The 18,910-nt window shown below is 44.6% G+C and overlaps 1 protein-coding gene across 1 annotated transcript in view; it reads right to left on the bottom strand.

Annotated features, from left to right (window-relative positions):
• The window catches only part of LOC130032320 (leucine-rich repeat-containing protein 37A-like), a 46,252-nt gene that overhangs the window by 17,597 nt on the left and 9,745 nt on the right, over positions 1-18,910 (bottom strand). Inside the window, exons 4-7 of the mRNA XM_056123927.1 lie at positions 16,933-17,004; positions 15,984-16,064; positions 4,342-4,413; positions 3,352-3,426 (exon numbers count right to left, since the gene is read on the bottom strand). Of these exons, the coding sequence (XP_055979902.1) occupies positions 3,352-3,426; positions 4,342-4,413; positions 15,984-16,064; positions 16,933-17,004 (300 nt within the window). The remainder of the gene's footprint in view (positions 1-3,351; positions 3,427-4,341; positions 4,414-15,983; positions 16,065-16,932; positions 17,005-18,910) is intronic.

The raw sequence follows: 18,910 nt of genomic DNA on the forward strand, positions 1-18,910 counted from the left end.
ACCTGGAGATGCACAGGGGTTACTCCTGGCTCTGCACTCAGAAATTACTCCTGGCAGTGCTCAGGGGAACATATGGGATGCTGGGAATCGAACCAGGGTCAGCCACATGCAAGGAAAATGCCCTACCTGCTGTGCTATCGCTCCAGCCCCCTCGTGCCATTTCTTAACAAACTCAGCAGTCTGAGATCCTTGCCTCAATGCAATATGAGCCGTTGCTGCTGTAGCAGTGATGGCAACGAGTCCCATGATAATGGCAATTACGAGTCCTACAAACCTCTTTGTGTGTGGCGCCAGGGGAGTGACCAGCCGGCGAAGAATGTTGGTAGCTGGACTGTCTTCCCACAAGCGGTTAAGCCACACAGGCATCTAGACCCCCATGGAAGCTCTAAGAAGATAGATGCTTTCTTCTGCTGTGAGACTCATAGTGTTATTAATACAAGTGAACATAGAGCAGTCACTGCAAGATATTACCTCTGCTACTTTATCCCAGCTAATTCTCCCTTTCAGCATGGCATATGGCAGTGGAACACAAGCCTGTATATAGCGGGTAAGATTTCTATCAAAATGTAAAGTACGTTTTGTTCCGACATTGTTATGTTGGATAAAACTGTCCGGGCTGTCATGTATCCAAAAGAATTCCCTATTTTCCATAGATGATTTTGTTTCTTATGCCCAGGAAGGAAGGGTGTAGGAGGCGGAAAGCTACCTCCGCACCCCATTATGCCAATATTCACTGTATCACTGTCATCCCCTTGTTCATCGGTTTAATCAAGTGGGCACCAGTAACGTCTCCATTCGTCCCAGCCCTGAGATTTTAGCAGCCTCTCCTTACTCATCTTTCCCAACATATTGGAGGCTCTTTCTGGGTCAGGGGAATGAGACCCTTTATTGCTACACTTTTGGCATATCGAATATGTCATGGCTTGCTTGCCAGGCTCTGATGTACAGGTGGACTCTTGGTAGCTTGCTGTGCTCTCCAAGAGGTATCTATCTTATCTATCTATCTATCTATCTATCTAGATAGGTAAGTTGTTGCTTTCTGTCTGAACCCCATCAAATCTGGTGTGGCAATTATGGAGAATGGGTAGGAAGTGTCTTGTGATATGTCGCAGCCGTGCGGTCCAGGAATATGTTCACTCATGTGAGGCTCGGCCCAAGCAAGTAGGGAGCGGCCTGGAGCGTGGCTGCGGTTGGGTTGTGGAGGTCAGTTGCTGGGGCTGGGTCCCTTGGGGCGGGGAGGGCTCTCACTCGTCCCCCTCTGGGGCATCCTGCATGAAAAAAAGCCTGGTGCAGAGTCTGGTGTCATGGTTATGGGGTCCTCATTTTATGCTCCCTTCTGGAGGGTGGCCGATGAGAAGATTATCTGGCACAAGCAGGGTGTGGCTTATCGGTGTGACCCGTGGGTCACCGGAGACTGGAGGAAGCGGGCAGAGGATCTCTGCTCCTGGCTACCGTTTAAGCCCGGAGTCCAAGGTCATAAAGTTCTGCATTACCTGGGTTCCGTAGGACTTCACTCATCCGTGAGGCTCAGCCCGAGCATATGGAAAGTGGCCTGAGCATGGCAGCAGTTGGGTAGTGGAGGTCACTGCTGGGGCTGGGTCCTTTGGGGCGCCCCAAGTGAAAACAGCCTGGCACGGAGTCCAGTGGCATGGTTATGGGGGCCTCATTTTATGCTCCCTTCTGGAGGAACAGCTATGAGGTCTGGAGGGTGGCCTATGACGAGGTTATCTGGCGCTGGCAGGGTGTGGCTTATGGCTTATGCTAATATTAGAGTTAATTATAATTTGGGACACTTCGGAGCCTTGTATTGCTCCCCAATTCAGAATATTCTTTAGCTCCTTTTGCCCAGGCTGAGCCTACTGGACTCCAATCAATAGTTTTTCCATAAGAGGAATCAATATAGATTCTAGCTTTTTCTCCTTTACATCGTTTCCAATATATCCAGTTTTCTAATTCAATAACTTTAGGGAGTTCACATAGGAGGCAGAGATGGTAGAGTATCAAAACTTTCACTTCCAGTATCCAGAAATCCATTTGCTGCGAGCAATAACAATGGCTTTCTTTTTTTTTAAGCAATGGCTTTTTATCAGATTCAGTAGAATTGTGATATTCAGCCATTCAGTACTGCGTGTGTGTTTTTAAGCAATGACTCCCGTTGCTAGTGCAGATAGGCATCCCTTCCACCCTGATAACATATTCAGGAAAATTTGTGCCTTCTTCTTTGGGTTTGATTAGGTCTCTACCATCAGCCTGGCACCAAGTCTGGTGGCACGGCTATGGGGTCCTCATGTTATGTTCCCTTCTGGGAGAAGTAGCCCTGTGATCTGGATGCTGGCTGATGACGAGATTATCTAGCGCTGGCAGGAGGTGGCTTCTGGGAGTGACCCCTGTGTCACTGAAGACTGGGGGAAACAGGCAGAGGATCTCTGCTCCTGGGTCCTGTTGAGCCCAGAATCCAAGCTCACAAAGTTCCACATTACCTGAGTTCCTTGGGACTTCACTCATGCGTGAGACTCAGCCCGAGTGAGAGGGGAGTGGCCAGAAGCATGGTGGTGGTTGGGTTGTGGAGGTCGACTGCCGGGCTGGGTCCCACAGGAGTAGGGGGCGGAATGAGAGAGACAGGCCCATCCCCTATCCCTGGAGGCCTGGAGTTTGCTGTCACTGAAACTGCATACCTGCACTTCTCATTGGGTTCTGGATGTTGGTGGCCCCTGGGATTTTTAGGGGGCAGGTGGGACTCTGGAGGTCATGCCCACAAACTGCTTCTGGCTGCTACTTAAGCTCCTTAATGGTCATGATCCAGAGATACACAAAAGAATTTCTGAACTGAGCAGCTCTCTGCCTTCTCCCCATCCTAATTATCTAAAACTTTAGAATTCCAGGAACACACAGCCACTTTTGTGGCCGAATGGCATTGTACTATTCATAACAAGCAATACAAAAGAGAGTATGAGGGAAATTGTCTGCCATAGAGGCAGGGGGAGGGGTGGGACGGGGGCGGGTATACTGGGGACATTGGTGGTGGAAGATGTGCACTGGTGGAGGGTTGGGTGTCCTATCATTGTATGACTGAAACTCAAACAGGGAAGCTTTGTAACTGTATCTCACGGATTCAATGATTTAAAAAAATAATAAATAAAATTACCATTCTGAAAATAAAGTAATGTGGAGTTCATGCCAAATTCAATTAGCTGAATCAATGGCTGAATAAATACCAGTACCCCTACAAAAAGAGGGAGAGAGAGAGACTGAGAGAGAGAAGAGAGAGAGAGAGAGAGAGAGAGAGAGAGAGAAAGAAATAAACAAGCCTTAAAAAAATTAAGTGAAATAAATGTCAGAAAATCAACTTACAGCTTTTCTAATTTAAGATTCATCATGAGGATGTTTTGAACTGCTGCAAGTGACACTTGTGTTGCTCCCATGTCTCTGAGGGAGAAAGCACAAGCATGATGTGAATCCAAATACAGAAGCTCTAGAGTTAAATAGATGAGATAAATGAAGTGATAACTTTGATTCTGGCTTTGCTGTAAATCCAGGTCAACTGTTTGCTGTAGACTATAATTCCAGAGAGCTCTTGCTGATAAAAGCCTTTTCTATCATCAAATTAATGACACTTTGGAGAATAAAAAAATTTCCTTCCTTCCTTCCTTCCTCCCTCCCTCCTTCCTTCCTTCTCCCTCCCTCCCTCCCTCCTTCCTTTTTCCCTCCCTCTCTCTCCTTCCCTCCCTCCTTCTCTCCTTCCTTCCTTCCTTCCTTCCTTCCTTCCTTCCTTCCTTCCTTCCTTCCTTCCTTGTCCGACTTCTAAATTGCATCTACTCCTTTCAATGATTCTTTTTCATGTGAGCTGCGGGTGGCCTTGGATTTTGGCCACATCTGATAGTACATGGGGGATATGTTGGGCACTGTACTTGTGGGTTACTCTGAGTAGAGTTCTGGGGAACACATAAGGGGTCAGAGGTTGAATCCAGGCCTCCAAGCAAGCAGTGCATGGGCTCCAACCACTCACCTATCTGGTCCTCTTTTCTTTACTTTCTTTTTTCAATAATGTGTCCATTATTACTTGTTACTTTCTGAATAAATAATACTTCTACACGCATCTGTATGTTTCTTATCTATATGTACTCAACATAGCTCTTTTCCTCTGTTGGCTGTTGCCCATGTCATTCTTTCTTAATCTTTTCCTTTGAGAATAACTGTCATTTCAATAATCCAGTGTTAAAATTAAAATTATAACTTTTAAATTCAATGCAAAACACTCTATCTTTGACAAAAGTGGAGAAAAATAAAGACAGCAAATCATAGCAGAAACCATATAAGCTACAAACTTATTACAATACTTACAGATATTTTAATGCTGGCAATTTAAAAAGATAAAAATCTTCAATAGTTGTTAGGGGATTATGGCTGAGAATTCTAAAAAAAGAATTAAAATTATATGCATAATCAGTATGTAGCATTAAAATTTATATTTAATTTATTGGCATGAAAAGGTAAAGGTAAAGGTAAAGGCCCTCCCGTTGATCGTCGATTTGCTCGAGCGGGCCCAGTAACGTCTCCATTGGAGACTTTGTTGTTACTGTGTCTGGCATATCGAATACTCTCGGTAGCTTGCCGGGCTCTCCGAGAGGGGCAGAGGAATCGAACTCGGGTCGGCCATGTTGGTCGCTTGTAAGGTGAACGCCCTACCCACTGTGCTATCGCTCCAGCCATTGGCATGAAATTTGAAGGTGAAAAAACATTATTTTCTGTGATTATTTATAATCACGCTTAGAATCCATAAAGCATTCTTTTTTTTTTCTTTTTGGGTCACACCTGGCGATGCACAGGGGTTACTCGTGGCTCATGCGCTTAGGAATTACCCCTGCTGGTGTTCGGGGGGAACATATGGAATGCTGGGAATTTAACCCGTGTCAGCCGCGTGCAAGGCAAACACCCTACCCGCTGTGGTATTGCTCCAGCCCCAAGCATTCTCCCTTTGAGAAACACCCAAGTCTCTAGATGACAAAGTGAAGGGGAACCGGGGGGGGGGGGGGAGAAAATAAATGTAGAGCAAAGAAAAAATATGCTGACAAATTTTTCCAAGTTGAAAACTCTAGGAATAGGGACCAAATAGAACAGCAAGTGGGGCACTTGCCTTGCATGCAGCCCACTTGTGTTTCATTCCTGGAACCTTACACAGGCCCTGGAACACACCAGGAGTGATCCCTGAACACAGCGTCAGGAGTAAGCGCTGGGCACCACTGGGCATGTCTCCCCATCAACCCCAAAGAAGAAATAAAACCCTAGGAGTGATGATGTCTGCAGAAGTCCTTGCTCTGCAGCAAATATTATTTCTAATGGATGCCTCTACAATTCAAAATGTTTCTTACACCCTGAGAAATTCAAACTACTTCATGACAACACACCCAGCTAAAGATTAAAATAGGGTCAATCCTTGGTTTTGGACAAAGAAGACATGGTCAATGGAAGAGGAGCTGTTAGAAGCTGTCTTCTTACCAGTCATTCCCACAGAGATCTTTGTGCCCAGACCTTTGTCACGCTGTATGTGATCACGGACTCACCTGTCAGTCTCCTGGACTTTCAGCTTCCTGAATGCCAGGGTCACCTGACTGTCACTGGTCTGACAATATCGGGTATTTACTAGATACTTCAGAAATAACATTATGGATATATTGGTCAAATGAACCAGTTCCTGCCCTCCCTCCCTCAGTTCCTCTCTCTTTTCTTTCTTTCTTTGGTTTGTGGGTCACACCCAGGAATGCTCAGGGATTACTCCTGGTGGTGCTTAGGGGACCATATGGAATGCCAGGCATCGAACCTTGGTCAGCCGCCTGCAAAGCACGCACCTTTCCTGCTATATTACCACTCCAGTACCAGAAGCAGTTCATTTTTGACAAAAGATTTTGTTCCAAGATGCTAGAATGAATTTTCTTCTTTTAAAAACATGCAAACTCTTTAAAACAAGCAAAGAAATACACAGGAGGGAAAAAAAAACGGAAAGAAATTTTCAGTAAACTCTATTCAAGAAACATTGGCATACCCTTGCAGGATAGATAGATAGATAGATACATAGATAGATAGATATAGATACAGATATATATATATATATATATATATATATATATATATATACGCCACGCTCCAGGCTGCTTTCCAGATGCTCAGGCCAAGCCTCACGCATGAGTGTAGCCCCACAGAACCAGGTGAGGTGGGACTTTGTGACCTTGGACTCCAGACTCAATGGGGCCCGGAAACAGAGATCCTCTGCCTGCTTCCCCCAATCTCTGGAGACCCAGGGATCATGCCCATAATACCCACCCTGCAGGTGCCAGATAAATACCTCATCTGCTGACCTCCACTACGCAGCTGCCCCCATGCTGCAGGCCGCTTTCTGGACAGTGTGGCCACAAAGCGGCATGCAACACAGCATAAGACACTTAATACCCATTTTCCAAAATTACTGCACCACATTTGATGGGGTTCAAATATGGTGTGAACTATGGGAATGCCTGTAACGGTGATTAGAGGCCTCCCTAAAAGCCTCCATCCCTCTCAGAGAGCCTGGCAAGCTACAGAGAGTATCCCGCCCACACGGCAGAGCCTGGCAAGCTCCTGCCGACCTCGCACATGAGTGTAGCCTCACAGAAGCAGGTGAGGTGGGACTTTGTGACCTTGGACTCCAGGCACGTACCCGTGGCATATTTGATATGCCAAAAACAGTAAAAACAATGGGCCTCATTGCCCTGACCTGAAAGAGCCCCCAATACGGCAGTGTTAATAAGGATAAACAAAGAGAGGCTGATAAAATCTCAGGGCCGAACTAGGCTGCCAAAACGAAGGACTAAAATGACTTTACTTTCAACGAACGTACGCTAGCATCCGAAGCACCCATCAAGGACCTGATGGTGCAATCGCAGATTAAGTATGACATCATTGGTCTGACCGAGATGAGAAGGCATCGATCACATCATGCCATTTACAACACTGGAGAAGAACTGTTCCTCGGAACATGTGACAATAGAGGCATCGGTGGTGTTGGTGTCCTGGTCAACATGAACTTGGCCATGAGCATTGATTCATATGAATGCCTAACAACCCAAATCAGACGATTATGCTTGAATAGATGTGGCTCACTGCTGGCAGTTTCCATCTTCATCGTCTATGCACCAGCATCCAACTACGATGAAGAAGGTATTGAGAAGTTCTACATGGAGCTGGGGAAGTTCTATAAAGAAGACCACACCTCCTACAAGATCATTGTAGGTTATTTTAATGCCAAGATAGGACTGAGAAGGTTGCCCAAAGAACTCCACATCGGGACCAATGGCCTAGAATGGAACGAACAGGGTGAGAGACGGTCTGAGTTCATCATGTTGACCAAGACCATACATGGTAACTCACAGTTCCAGAAGGCCAAATTCTAAACATTGGACATGGGAGTCTCCTGGTGGACAGTTCCACAGTGAAATTGACTACATCATTTTCAATGGACTGTTTTGCCTGACTGATGATGCTGTTGTCCCAAAATTCCAAAACGGATCGGACAACCATCTCCTTCATGCAAAATTCTACTTTATGGAGCAAGGAGAAGGGACTGCAAAGTTTAAGAAGAGAACTTCCAGAATGACCACCAAACGGGAGCTCTTTGGCACTATTGAGGCAACGTAGGAAGATGCCGTCGCTGACATCAACGAGGAATCCAATTGACTGGTTCAGCACCTCCATGACTGCTCAAGGAATGCCAAGAGTGGGAAAGTCACAAACAGATGCCTGTCTTAGGAAACTCTTGAGCTCATTTGCCAACGTGGTTTGCAGCAAGCCTCTGGCAATCACAAGCTAATGTCCGAGCTCGCAAAGCTGTGCAGAAAAGTGATAAAGGAAGACCTCAAAGAGAGAAGAGCAATAGTGTTGTCTGATGCGGCAGAAGCTGGGAAAAATATTCACAACACCTGCCTGTCCTTCGCCAACTATAAGTAAGACCAAGATGACTGCCCTCCGATGTCCTGATTGATCTATCACATCTTCCAGAAGGGAAATGGAGAAGATTGTTCACAACTTCTACTTGGATCACTTCAACAGCCATGTCCAAGTGCCCACATACCAAATTCCACAGGATGGATATGTCGTTCCCAACGTCCTCCTTTCCGAAATCCGACACACCATTTCGTTGGTAAAGAAGTGTACAGAACCTGGCCCAGACAAGGTCAGACCCAAACACCTGAAGAATCTGACACCAGTACTGGTCAATACACTGGCTTGGCTCTTCACACTCTACCTATCTGGATGCAAGGTTCCTTCCCAATGGAAAACCAGCAGGACCATTCCGTTGTACAAGAAGGGAGACATCCACGACATTGGCAACTATCGCCTGATCTGCCTATTGTCCGCCATCTACAAGCTGTCATCCTGAATAGGATTGGCAGAACACTAGATGATGGACAACCATGCGTGCAAGCCGAGTTCCGAAAGAGATTCAGCATGATCGACCATATCCACACTACGCTCACTGAGATTTTGCAAGAGTTTAAGATGCCAAAGATGCCACTCTGCCTAACGTTCATCGATTTAAAAAAGGCCTTTTATTCTGTTGAGACTGACATGGTCATCGAAGCCCTAGCCCAACAGGGCAGTCAAACTCAGTACATCAGGATCCTCTGTGGCTGTATTACGGATTCACCACTAGGATCTCACCATTCTACAAGAAAGTGATCATCGATGTTAAGAGAGGGGTTTGGCAGAGCGATACCATTTCACTGACACTCTTCAGTGCCACCCTCAAGAACGTCATGTGATGACTGGAATGGGAAGGAATGGGAGTAAAGATATACAGTCAGCAACTGCACCACCTCTGCTTCGCTGATGACATCGTTCTAATAACAGCAAACATTAACCAAGCATCACAACTGCTGGACGACTTTGACCGTGAGCATGAAAAGGTCAGACTGCAGCTGAACCTCACAAAGACAATGTTCATGAAAAATGGACTAGTTCCTGGCAGTTATGTATACCTAGGTCGAGAACATAACAAGACGAACAACCTGGCACCTGAGCTGCACAGGAGGAATAGAGCGGTGTGGAACACCTTCAAGAACGTTGAAGAAATAGCTAAGAGGACTAAGAACATCTGGCTCCATGGACATTTCTTCGACTCCACCGTTCTTCCTACACTAACATACACCTCAGAGACCTGGGACCTACGAAAACAGGATGAGAACGCTATTTGGGTCTCCCAAAGAGGAATCAAAAGAGCTATGCTTGGAGTATCACGCTTCACTCAAGTGAGAGAAGGAATCTGGAGATCCGACTTCCGTCAATGATCGAGAATCAGGGACACTGTCTCATTTGCCAAGGCGTCAAAAATCAGATGGGCAGGACACATAATGCGATTTGAAGATGACTGCTGGACCAGAGCCGCTACCGACTGGATTCCACGGGATGTCACGAGAATGCCTGGGAGGCTGGAGAGATAGCACAGCGGGTTGGGCATTTGCCTTGCACGCGGCTGACCTGGGTTTGATTCCCAGCATCCCATATGGTCCCCTGAGCACTGCCAGGAGTAACTACTCCTGAGTGCAGAGCCAGGAGTAACCCCTGTGCATTGCCAGGTGTGACCCAAAAAGCAAAAAAAAAAAAAAAACACAACGATTGGCCGCCCAATATGGGCATTCCTAAATAAACTAGAAATTGAGCTTCCATATGACCCCAAAATACCACTTCTGGAAATATATTCCAAGGGTACAATAAAGCACAGTAGAAATGACATCTGCACCTATATGTTCATTGCAGCATTGTTCACAATAGCCAGAATCTGGAAACAACCTATGTGCCCGAGAATAGATGACTGGTTAAAGAAACTTTGGTACACCTGCACAATGTAATACTATGCAGCTGTTAGGAAAGATGAAGTCATAAAATTTGCTTGTAAGTGGAAGGTCATGGAGAGTATCATGCTAAGTGAAATGAGTCAGAAAGAGAGGGACAGACATAGAATGGCTGCACTCATTTGTGGAATATAAAATGAGACTGACACCCAAGGGAAGTAGAGACAAGGGCCAGAAAGATTGCTTCATAGTTGGTAGCCTATGTCATGAGCTGGGGGAAAAGGCAGCTGGAATAGAGAAGGGATCACTAAGTCAATGATGGTTGGAGGAATCGTTCGTGATAGGACATGTGTACTGAAAGTACACAAAAAATCAAATGTGATGGTCTCTCAGTATCTATATTGTAAATCATAATGCCCCAAAGTAGAGAAAGAGTATGGGGAAAATTGTCTGCTATAGAGGCAGGGGAAGGGTTGGGATTGTGGAAGGGGGAGATACTGGGGACATTGATGGTAGAAAGTGTGCACTGGTGGAGGGATGGGTGTTCGATCATTGTATGACTGAAACTCAAAGATGAAAGCTTTGTAACTGTAGATCACGGTGATTCAATTCAAAAAACAACTCTCAATAACTTTGTAAATTGTGGTTCTTTAAGTATTTTTTTAAAAAGAGATGTGCACACAGTGAACTTCATATTTGTCCCCCAACCACGCAGCTTACCTGAACAAATATGGATACTTAGTTTGGGATAGACCTCACTGTCCTCTTGCTAGGGACCACAGAATCTCTAGTGGCTTCCAGCCCAGGCCACTGTGGCTGAGCAGATGGCTCTCTGCATGTGCGCATGGGGTGGAGTTCAGTCTCAGGAAAAGCAAGACCCCAAAAGGCACATGAATCCACCTGAAATTCAGGCAACGAAGGTCTTTGCTGCTCTTTGATATAAAAGAGAAACGGTGCGCAAGAACCACGCTGAGAAGTGGCACCCCTGACAAGCACAGGTGTGAGCTCCGCTCCTAGGACGTTCTTACACAAAAGTAGAAGAGCGACCCCTGGTGGTCATGTGTGCGAGTCTCCTGCCCCCCAAAAGGACAGAGGCCTTCAGCAAAGCGCCTGGCCAGAGGCCAAGCGCCTGGCCCTGATGTGGGATTTGAATATGGGAGCATCACAGCCAGGGCTGTGTATGACCCTCAGACATTTTGCAACAATAAAGAGGAGGAAAGCTAAACATGTTGGCGGGGGTTGGGGGTTGTTGGGAGACTACAGGGTGTGGCTGGACCACATCTGGGTGGTCCTCGGGAATGGCCCCTGGCAGTGCTCTGGCAGCAGTACTAAGTTTAAACAGAAGATGTCTCCTTGCAAAGATGGGAGGAAAAGATGCACTTGGGAGACTAGAGTAGTTGCTGAATGTGATGAACTCCTCAACTTTCCCACCAGTCACCCCTAAACCATTCCAAGGTCCTGAGCGGCCTTCATCTTTAAGGTAGAAGCTTCTGAACTAGGAGAAGCTGCTGCCAGGAGTTCAGAACATAACCCCAAATGATAACAATGCCTTCGAGTAAGCTCTTGTGTGGACACTTTATCTAAAGACAGGTCATTACGCCTTGTGGCGGGGAGAGAGTGAGGGCTTCGCCCTGACCACAGCTCCGTCTGCCTTCACAGTGCAGCTCCCCACCTCACTGATCATCTCCACAGTGGGGTCACGTGGTCAGTGGGAACAAGTTTTGGGTTTCCTCTGTTCTATCTTAGTTCTTATGTCTTGGCAAAATACTGAAGTTCCACAAACAAGCCAGAGTGTCCACATGCTCTGTCTGAGTACGGCAGCGCCTTTGCACTTTGTCAAGTCTTCAGTTGCTACCATCATGGAACTTGTATCGTTCGAACCGACGAAATGACTAAAAGAATTGTTTAAACGAGCCAGCAGTCTAGACCTGTGTAGGTGAACGAAGAAACACTTGAAAGTCAGAAGGAGAAAAAAAAGTTACTTGGGACCAGAGCAATCGTACAGCAGGTAGGACGTTTGCCTTGCACACAGCTGACCTGGGTTTGATCCCTGGTATCCCATATGGTCCCCCAGGCACCACCAGGAGTAATCGCGGAGAGGAGAGCCAGGAACAACCTCTGAGCATGGTGGTGTGGCCCATAAACATAAGCAAAAGGAAAAAAAACAAAACTGAACATTTAGGATTAGCAAACACTGTTGGATTTCCATAACATACTTCATTCCTGATTTCATCTGTAAGAGATATGATTAGGACCCTTTCAAAAACAATGGTCAATTCTCAAAAATTTAGAAATTTAGCTCCCATTTGACCCAGCAATACCACTCCCAGGAATATATCCCAGAGAGGCAAACAAGCATAGCCGTAGTGACATCTGCACTTGTTTGTTTATTGCAGCACTCTTTACAATAGCCAGAATCTGGAAAAAACCTGAGTGCCCGAGAACAGATGACTGGTTAAAGAAACTTTGGTACATCTACACAATGGAGTACTATGCAGCTGTTAGAAAAGATGAAGTCATGAAATTTACATACAAGTGGTACTACATGGAAAGTATCATGCTAAGTGAAAGGAGTCAGAAAGAGAGGGACAGACATAGAAAGACTGCATTCATCGGGGGAACATAAAGTAACAAACAAAATAGGAGACCAACACCCAAGAATAGCTGAGGTAAGTACCAGGAGGTTCACTCCAAGGCTTGGAGGCCAGCCACACATGCTAGGGGAAAAGGTAGCTCAGATAGAGAAGGGAGCACCAAATAAAGGATTTTGGAAGGATCCTCCCAGGATGGGAGATGCATGCTGAAAGTGGACTATAGACCAACATGATTGCCACTCAATGCCTCTTTTGCAAACCACAGCACCCAAAAGGAGAGAGAGAACAAAGGGGAATGCCCTGTCACAGAGGTAGGGTGGGATGGGGGACATAGGGGGTGGGAGGGATACTGGGATCCGTGGTGGTGGAAAATGGGCACTGGTGGAGGGATGGGTACTCGATCATTGTATACCTGAAACCCAAGCACAGAAATCTGTAAGTCTACAACTGTACCTCATGGTGTTTCACTAATAAAAGTTTTTTTAAAAAATGGCATCTTATAAATATTCTGGCAATTTATGGAAAATTTATTAATGTAGTTGCAAATTATTATGGCATACTGTAGGTGACCTGTTACTCATTCAACTGATAATGTGTTCACCTCTCAGTGTTTATTAATATTATAGATGCTTCATTCAAGAAACTCACTGAATGATAACTACCCGGAATCCACGAAGAATCAAGGCTTTGTGGGCCCTGAATTTTATATAGTTTACTAAAACCCTGCTTAACAAAATAAATGAAATGCAAAATTATGAATATAAAAATTGCTGGGATCTTCCCCGAGATCTTGCAAGTAAGGTTTGGAGTTCAGCTTCCTCATCAATTCACCTCAGCTGGGCCTGTTTTCTTTTGTGCTTAGGTTGATTACATCTGACGGGTCCTCAGCCCACTGAGCTCTCTCTCTGGCTCTCATCTCGAGCTCTTCCCAGGTATATTTAATGCAGGGAGTAAATCATGATCAACCCAGCTTCTAATCAACCCAGTCATTTGTCAGATAGGCCATAAAGTGACGTAACTGAAGGACTAGCATCCCTGGCCTTTGGAAAGAGATGTAACAGCTTTTTTTTCCTTGTTGTTTTTGGGCCACACATGGCAGGGTGCTCAGGCCTTACTCCTGGCTAAGCTCAGGAAGACCCTGTGGGGTGGTGAGGCTTAAACCCAGGTCATCCATGTGCAACGCAAGCCACGCATCCACGGTAATTGTGCTCCAGTCACAGAGTTTTGATCACACAGGCAAATTGTACCTGAAAGGAATGAGCTTGGTCATTTAGAAAAATTAGGACCCAAAGAAAGGAGCCTACCCCCCAAAACATTCGGGCCCCAACACATTCGGTGCTGGGGTGGGTAGTGCCATCACTGGTGTTTGGGGGTCACTTGGTGCAGTGCTGGTGAACCATGTCGTGCAGGGGCTTGACCCTCGGGCTCCAGCACTAAAGCGTGCACTATCTCCCCAGACTCCGTGACAATCTGTTGAGCTGACCGAATTGGTCGTAGGAGCTAGTTCTATTTAAATCACATGACAGGGATGATCATTTCTTTCCAGGTATCTCTGATTCTTTCATTACCTTTTTCTCTCATTTCAGAGTAAAATTTCAGTATCTCTGTATTTCTGTCCTCCCGTTGTTCATGGATTTGCTCGAGCGGGCCCAGTAACGTCTCCATTTTGAGACTTGTTGTTACTGTGTTTGGCATATTGAATACGTCACGGGTAGCTCACCAGGCTTTGCCGTGCGGGCGAGATACTCTCGGTAGCTTGCCGGGCTTTCCGAGAGGGGCGGAGGAATCGAACCTGGCTCGGCTGGGCTGGCTGTGCACAAGGCAAACGCCCTACCGCTGTGCTGCAATGCAAATCAATCATCACCTTCTCCATTTTCAATTTGTTGGGTTTTCTTCTCATTTTGGGGGGGGCACATTCTGAGGTGTGAATGGGGGTCACTCCTGGCAGTGCAAAGCGTGGACTCCAGCTCTTTGAGCTGTCTCCTCAACCTCATTCATCATGAGTCTTTCTTAGTATACCACCCACCGTTATCTCCAGTGTCATCCCGCTATCTTGTTACCCTGCCGTCTGGACTAGCAGTGGGGCTCTCATGCTTTCCCACCAGCATCTGTCTTCTTTCCTTCAGTATTTAAGGTTCTTGGTGACAAACACCCTGCTTTCTTCTTCTGTATAGACAGGCCTGACGCTCAGAAGAAATGTCACTCTGTGAATGCTCTTGAATGTCTTAACTTTTATGAACTATGATGCGTTTCCCCGCCCCCAACCCCCACCGTCTCCTATAAAACTATACCGAAACTGAGGTTCTTATGATGCCTGGTATAATAAAATGCTTAGTAAAAATGCGGCATTAAAACAATGAGGTAACTATTATCTCTAAGCCTGCTCCTTACTAAACTGGTCTTCCGGGGAGTCAACTCAGGTCTATACCCATGAAGAATCACCGAGCTGCCTTCCTGCCCTACCTTCATCGAATCTGCAGGAAATTGTGTAAAACTGGATTTCTGAAACACAAGCAGGTGAAGACTCGTTTTCAAAGGAGGATCTTCCGCTTGAGTACAGAATTTCCTTTATGTCTCTGAACTTTGATCTGCTTGTGTCACATCAAATCAGAGAAATCAGAGAGAACTTTTCACCCAAAGGGTATAAAACCACAGACTTCTTACAGACGAGTAATCAGAAAAGTAAGTATAATGAAATTAGACAACAGCAACGTACTTTTGATGAATACTTTTCACTCAGTCTGACGTAACACAAACGCTTCTGGGGTCAGAGAGATAGTTTCAGAGATAGAGCACATGTCTGCCATGTATAAGGCCCAGAGTTTGATTCCACCGCACCACAGAACTCCAGGTGCCATACATGGCCTCCTTCTAGGTCAGCTGGCCAGTGTGATGCCAGTTTTGCCAGGAGTGATCCTGGTCCCTCCCCAGCACTGCCAGGTGTGAAGACTATTGAACGTCTTTACCATAGCTTTTTCCACCTTTTGCCCTAGCTCAAAGGTTTATACTGAGCACAGTGAATTCAATTTATATATATATCATTTTTTTCTTCAAAATAATGTTCGAGATTCTTAGGAGGGAAATATGCTAAGACAGACGTTCAGGAACTCTTCTGCTTCACCATGTAAAAGAAGCTACCAGCTATGAACGAATCCATAACTTTCCTTCCCTGCCAACTCCCAGTAAAAACTGCTATATCTAGTTCTTCCCAGCTCTTTGTTGCATACATTTAAGTGGTTAGGAACTTTGCACATGAACAGGAACCAAAGTTGGAATTAAACTGGGAATTTAAAGCGCTGCACCAGTGGGAATCACAAGACAATGCTAACGGATGCCTTTCTGTTAGTGCTCATGCCAATCATCAGTAACAGGTAAAAGCAAAGCATGCCATGCGCCATGCAAATCTCTTGGCCTCTTCGTTCCTTAGTTTCCTCATTTGAAAAAAGGGACTGATCTCAAGACACACTTGTTAGAGTTCACACTGGCCTTATGCCACTTAGCTAATAATAACTGTACGATGAGGTTATGCAGTTTTATTATATATATATTTATCTGCTTTTTCACTTACATTTTGTGTAAAAACTGCATTTCATGCCAGGACTGAAACGTTCCAAAGCTCAGTTCGGTGATTAAATTGCAACTAAGATTCCTACCAAAGAAAAAAAAGAAAAAAAAAGATAAAAGCAGTGGCAGCAGCAGAAGAAAGAAGAAGAAGGAAGAAGGAAGAAAGAAGAAGGAAGAAGAAGGACGAATTTTTTTTTTTTTTTGGTTTTTGGGTCACACCCAGCATAACTTCTAATTCACATAAACACATTTCATGTGCTAAACATCACTGTGGACGACCTAAGCTTAAGGTTTATTCTTTGATGTTTATGATGCTGTGGGGGCATTAGACGCAAAAAAATTTTGTATTAAGTATTTTAACAAATACTTAAGTAATTAAGTTCTCTAGGACAGGGATTCATGACTTCAGCACTACTACCACATGGGGGCTGGATAATTGGGGGGGGGGGGGGGCGCTGTCCAGTACATTGTAGATATTCTGCAGTGTATCTGGAGGCCTCTGCTTACTAGATACCAACAGCATCATTACAGATCTGGCAATCAAAACAATAAAAAAACTACCTGGAGACACTATCAAGGGTCATATGAGTACAAAATCATCCTGGTTGAGGGCCATTGTAATCGTTACTTACAGGCAAAAAAGGATTTGCTGTACAGTTTTAGTAGCCACTTTTAAATGTTCTAATAATATTAAATTGAATAACAGAGGCTGACAATTAAGTGTTACAAAAATTCCAAAAATAGGGGCTGGAGTGATAGTACAGCGGGTAGGGCGTTTGCCTTGCACGTGGCCAACTCGGGTTCGATTCTCAGCATCCCATATGGTCCCCTGAGCACCACCAGGAGTAATTCCTGAGTGCATGAGCCAGGAGTAACCCCTGTGCATCACCAGGTATTACCCAAAAAGCAAAAAAAAAAAAATCCAAAAATAATGAAGCATATTTTGAACTTACACAGATTGCAAATACGGTACTGCTTCAAATGTCCGCCTTTCAATAAACTGTATTTTATTGCAGGATAAGTCTCTAGGGAAAGGAAAGGGAAAATATTGCTTCAATTAACTACCAAGTATCTAATTTTTGGAATAACTAGTAGAAGTCAAAATAAATATTGAATGAGTAGATCTGAATGTTCCAGAATCCCTAACCTGGCTTTCCTTTTTCTCAACCACACATCTTCATGAATAAAATGTACGACTACTTGGTTCTAATATTGGAGTTAAACTTTTCTCGGAGCAGAGAATTGATGAGGTGATTTTATGTTCTAGAAGGGGTTGAGTTTTTTATCTTCATGTAAAATTACTATATTTAATATAGTTATTTCAATATTCAAATGAACAGTCTCATGTTTATATACCTTCCTGTGTAGCTGTTTTCTAGGCTAACAGAAACTGGCCTAGAAAAAATTAGCCTTTTTCATATAATATGAAAATCCTTTTAGACAGAACTTTGAACTAATTTAGAATTAAACTTTTCTATCATCATAGAAATTCAATTTTTGGTTCTACATTTTCTGAATATTCCATGAATTTCACTGCTTTAATTGTACAGTGGTGGAACAAAGAAAATCAGAGTACTGAACTTTGATTTGACTACAAGTGACTGTTCTGTATCTTTGAATTCTACTTAAGTTCTTTCACATATGACCAAGATGGGTATACCTATCTCCTAGCTCATCCCTCTTCTTCTCTTGCCTCCCTCCCTTCTTGGTCTCCTTCCTTCCTTGGCAGTTCTCAGGGCTTACTCCTGACTGCACACAGATCACTCTGAGGGTGCTCAAGGGATCTTGCATGGTGCTACGGATCAAACCTGGGTCACCCATGTGCAGAAGCAAGGCCCAGTATTTCCTTTTCCAACACACAATGCACACCGTCATGTATTAACCTTCTCAAGTACCAGCCTCACTTGGGAACGGATTGAAGACGCCTATTCTCAAACCAACCTACTCCAAATCAACTGAAGCAGGAACTGTGGTGGGGGATTTCACAGGCCCACCCAGTGATCTGCTACAGGCCTGAGTGCCCCAGCGCAGGTGGGCACGAGGAAGCTCAGCATGCTAGCCCTGGCTTACAACACCTGGGTCTATGTCCCTCCTCTTTCTCTTGGTCTTCTGAGAGCACTGAGGTGTTTTTCCTGTGTTTTACCTCTCTCCTGCTCTCTTTTTACGAGATTCTGTCCAAGATGTCTGTCTGACAATCGCCCAACATTTCCTACACTGGAATTTTTATCACCAGAACTCTCCTCGTGATAACCTCCTCTGCTCTTAATACTACTGCTATAGAATCCATCTGTATTAGCCTCGTATTTCCCATATAAATGTTCGTTTAAGTCATAGATCATTCGAAAATATGTTGACATAGGGTGTTAGAATGTTGTATTGCAAATCACAATGAGAAAACTAAAAATTTTTTAAAATTCTAGGCTAATGGCATTCAAGTTCTTTATTTTCTTTATAATTCAGGTTTATTTTTATTTTATTTTTTAAATAGTTTTTTATTAAACCAGCTTTTAAAAGTTTTGTAGAAAGGCCAGAAATTTAAAAATAATAATATTCTAGATTTTGCAGAGCATATTTTAATTTTTCTTTTTTTTTTACAGAAAAACACAAATGTAGATTTTACAAACACATAGTTTTCTTTTGCTCTTCAAGCTGTGCTCTCCCATGTATCTCACTTGCTAGTCTCTATGTTCCTTTGCTTTTTCACTTTCACGCTGGAAAAGCTGGTGCTCCCTCTCCAACATCACCCTCCTTTCTCTCCTCCCACATCTTCCTAAGCACCTTACATTCAATAAATCTATGCTGCTTCACTGTTGCACCTCTTTAAATTCTTTCCTGCAAGGGACAGGCGGTGAACCCACATTGCCTGTGATGAGGCTGGGACTGCTTTCCCGTTCCTGCTGGTGCAAGCTGGCAGGGTGAGGGGCCCTGGAA

This window comes from Sorex fumeus, unplaced genomic scaffold, assembly GCF_029834395.1.
Source record: "Sorex fumeus unplaced genomic scaffold, SorFum_2.1 ptg000001l, whole genome shotgun sequence".
Lineage (NCBI taxonomy): Eukaryota > Metazoa > Chordata > Mammalia > Eulipotyphla > Soricidae > Sorex > Sorex fumeus.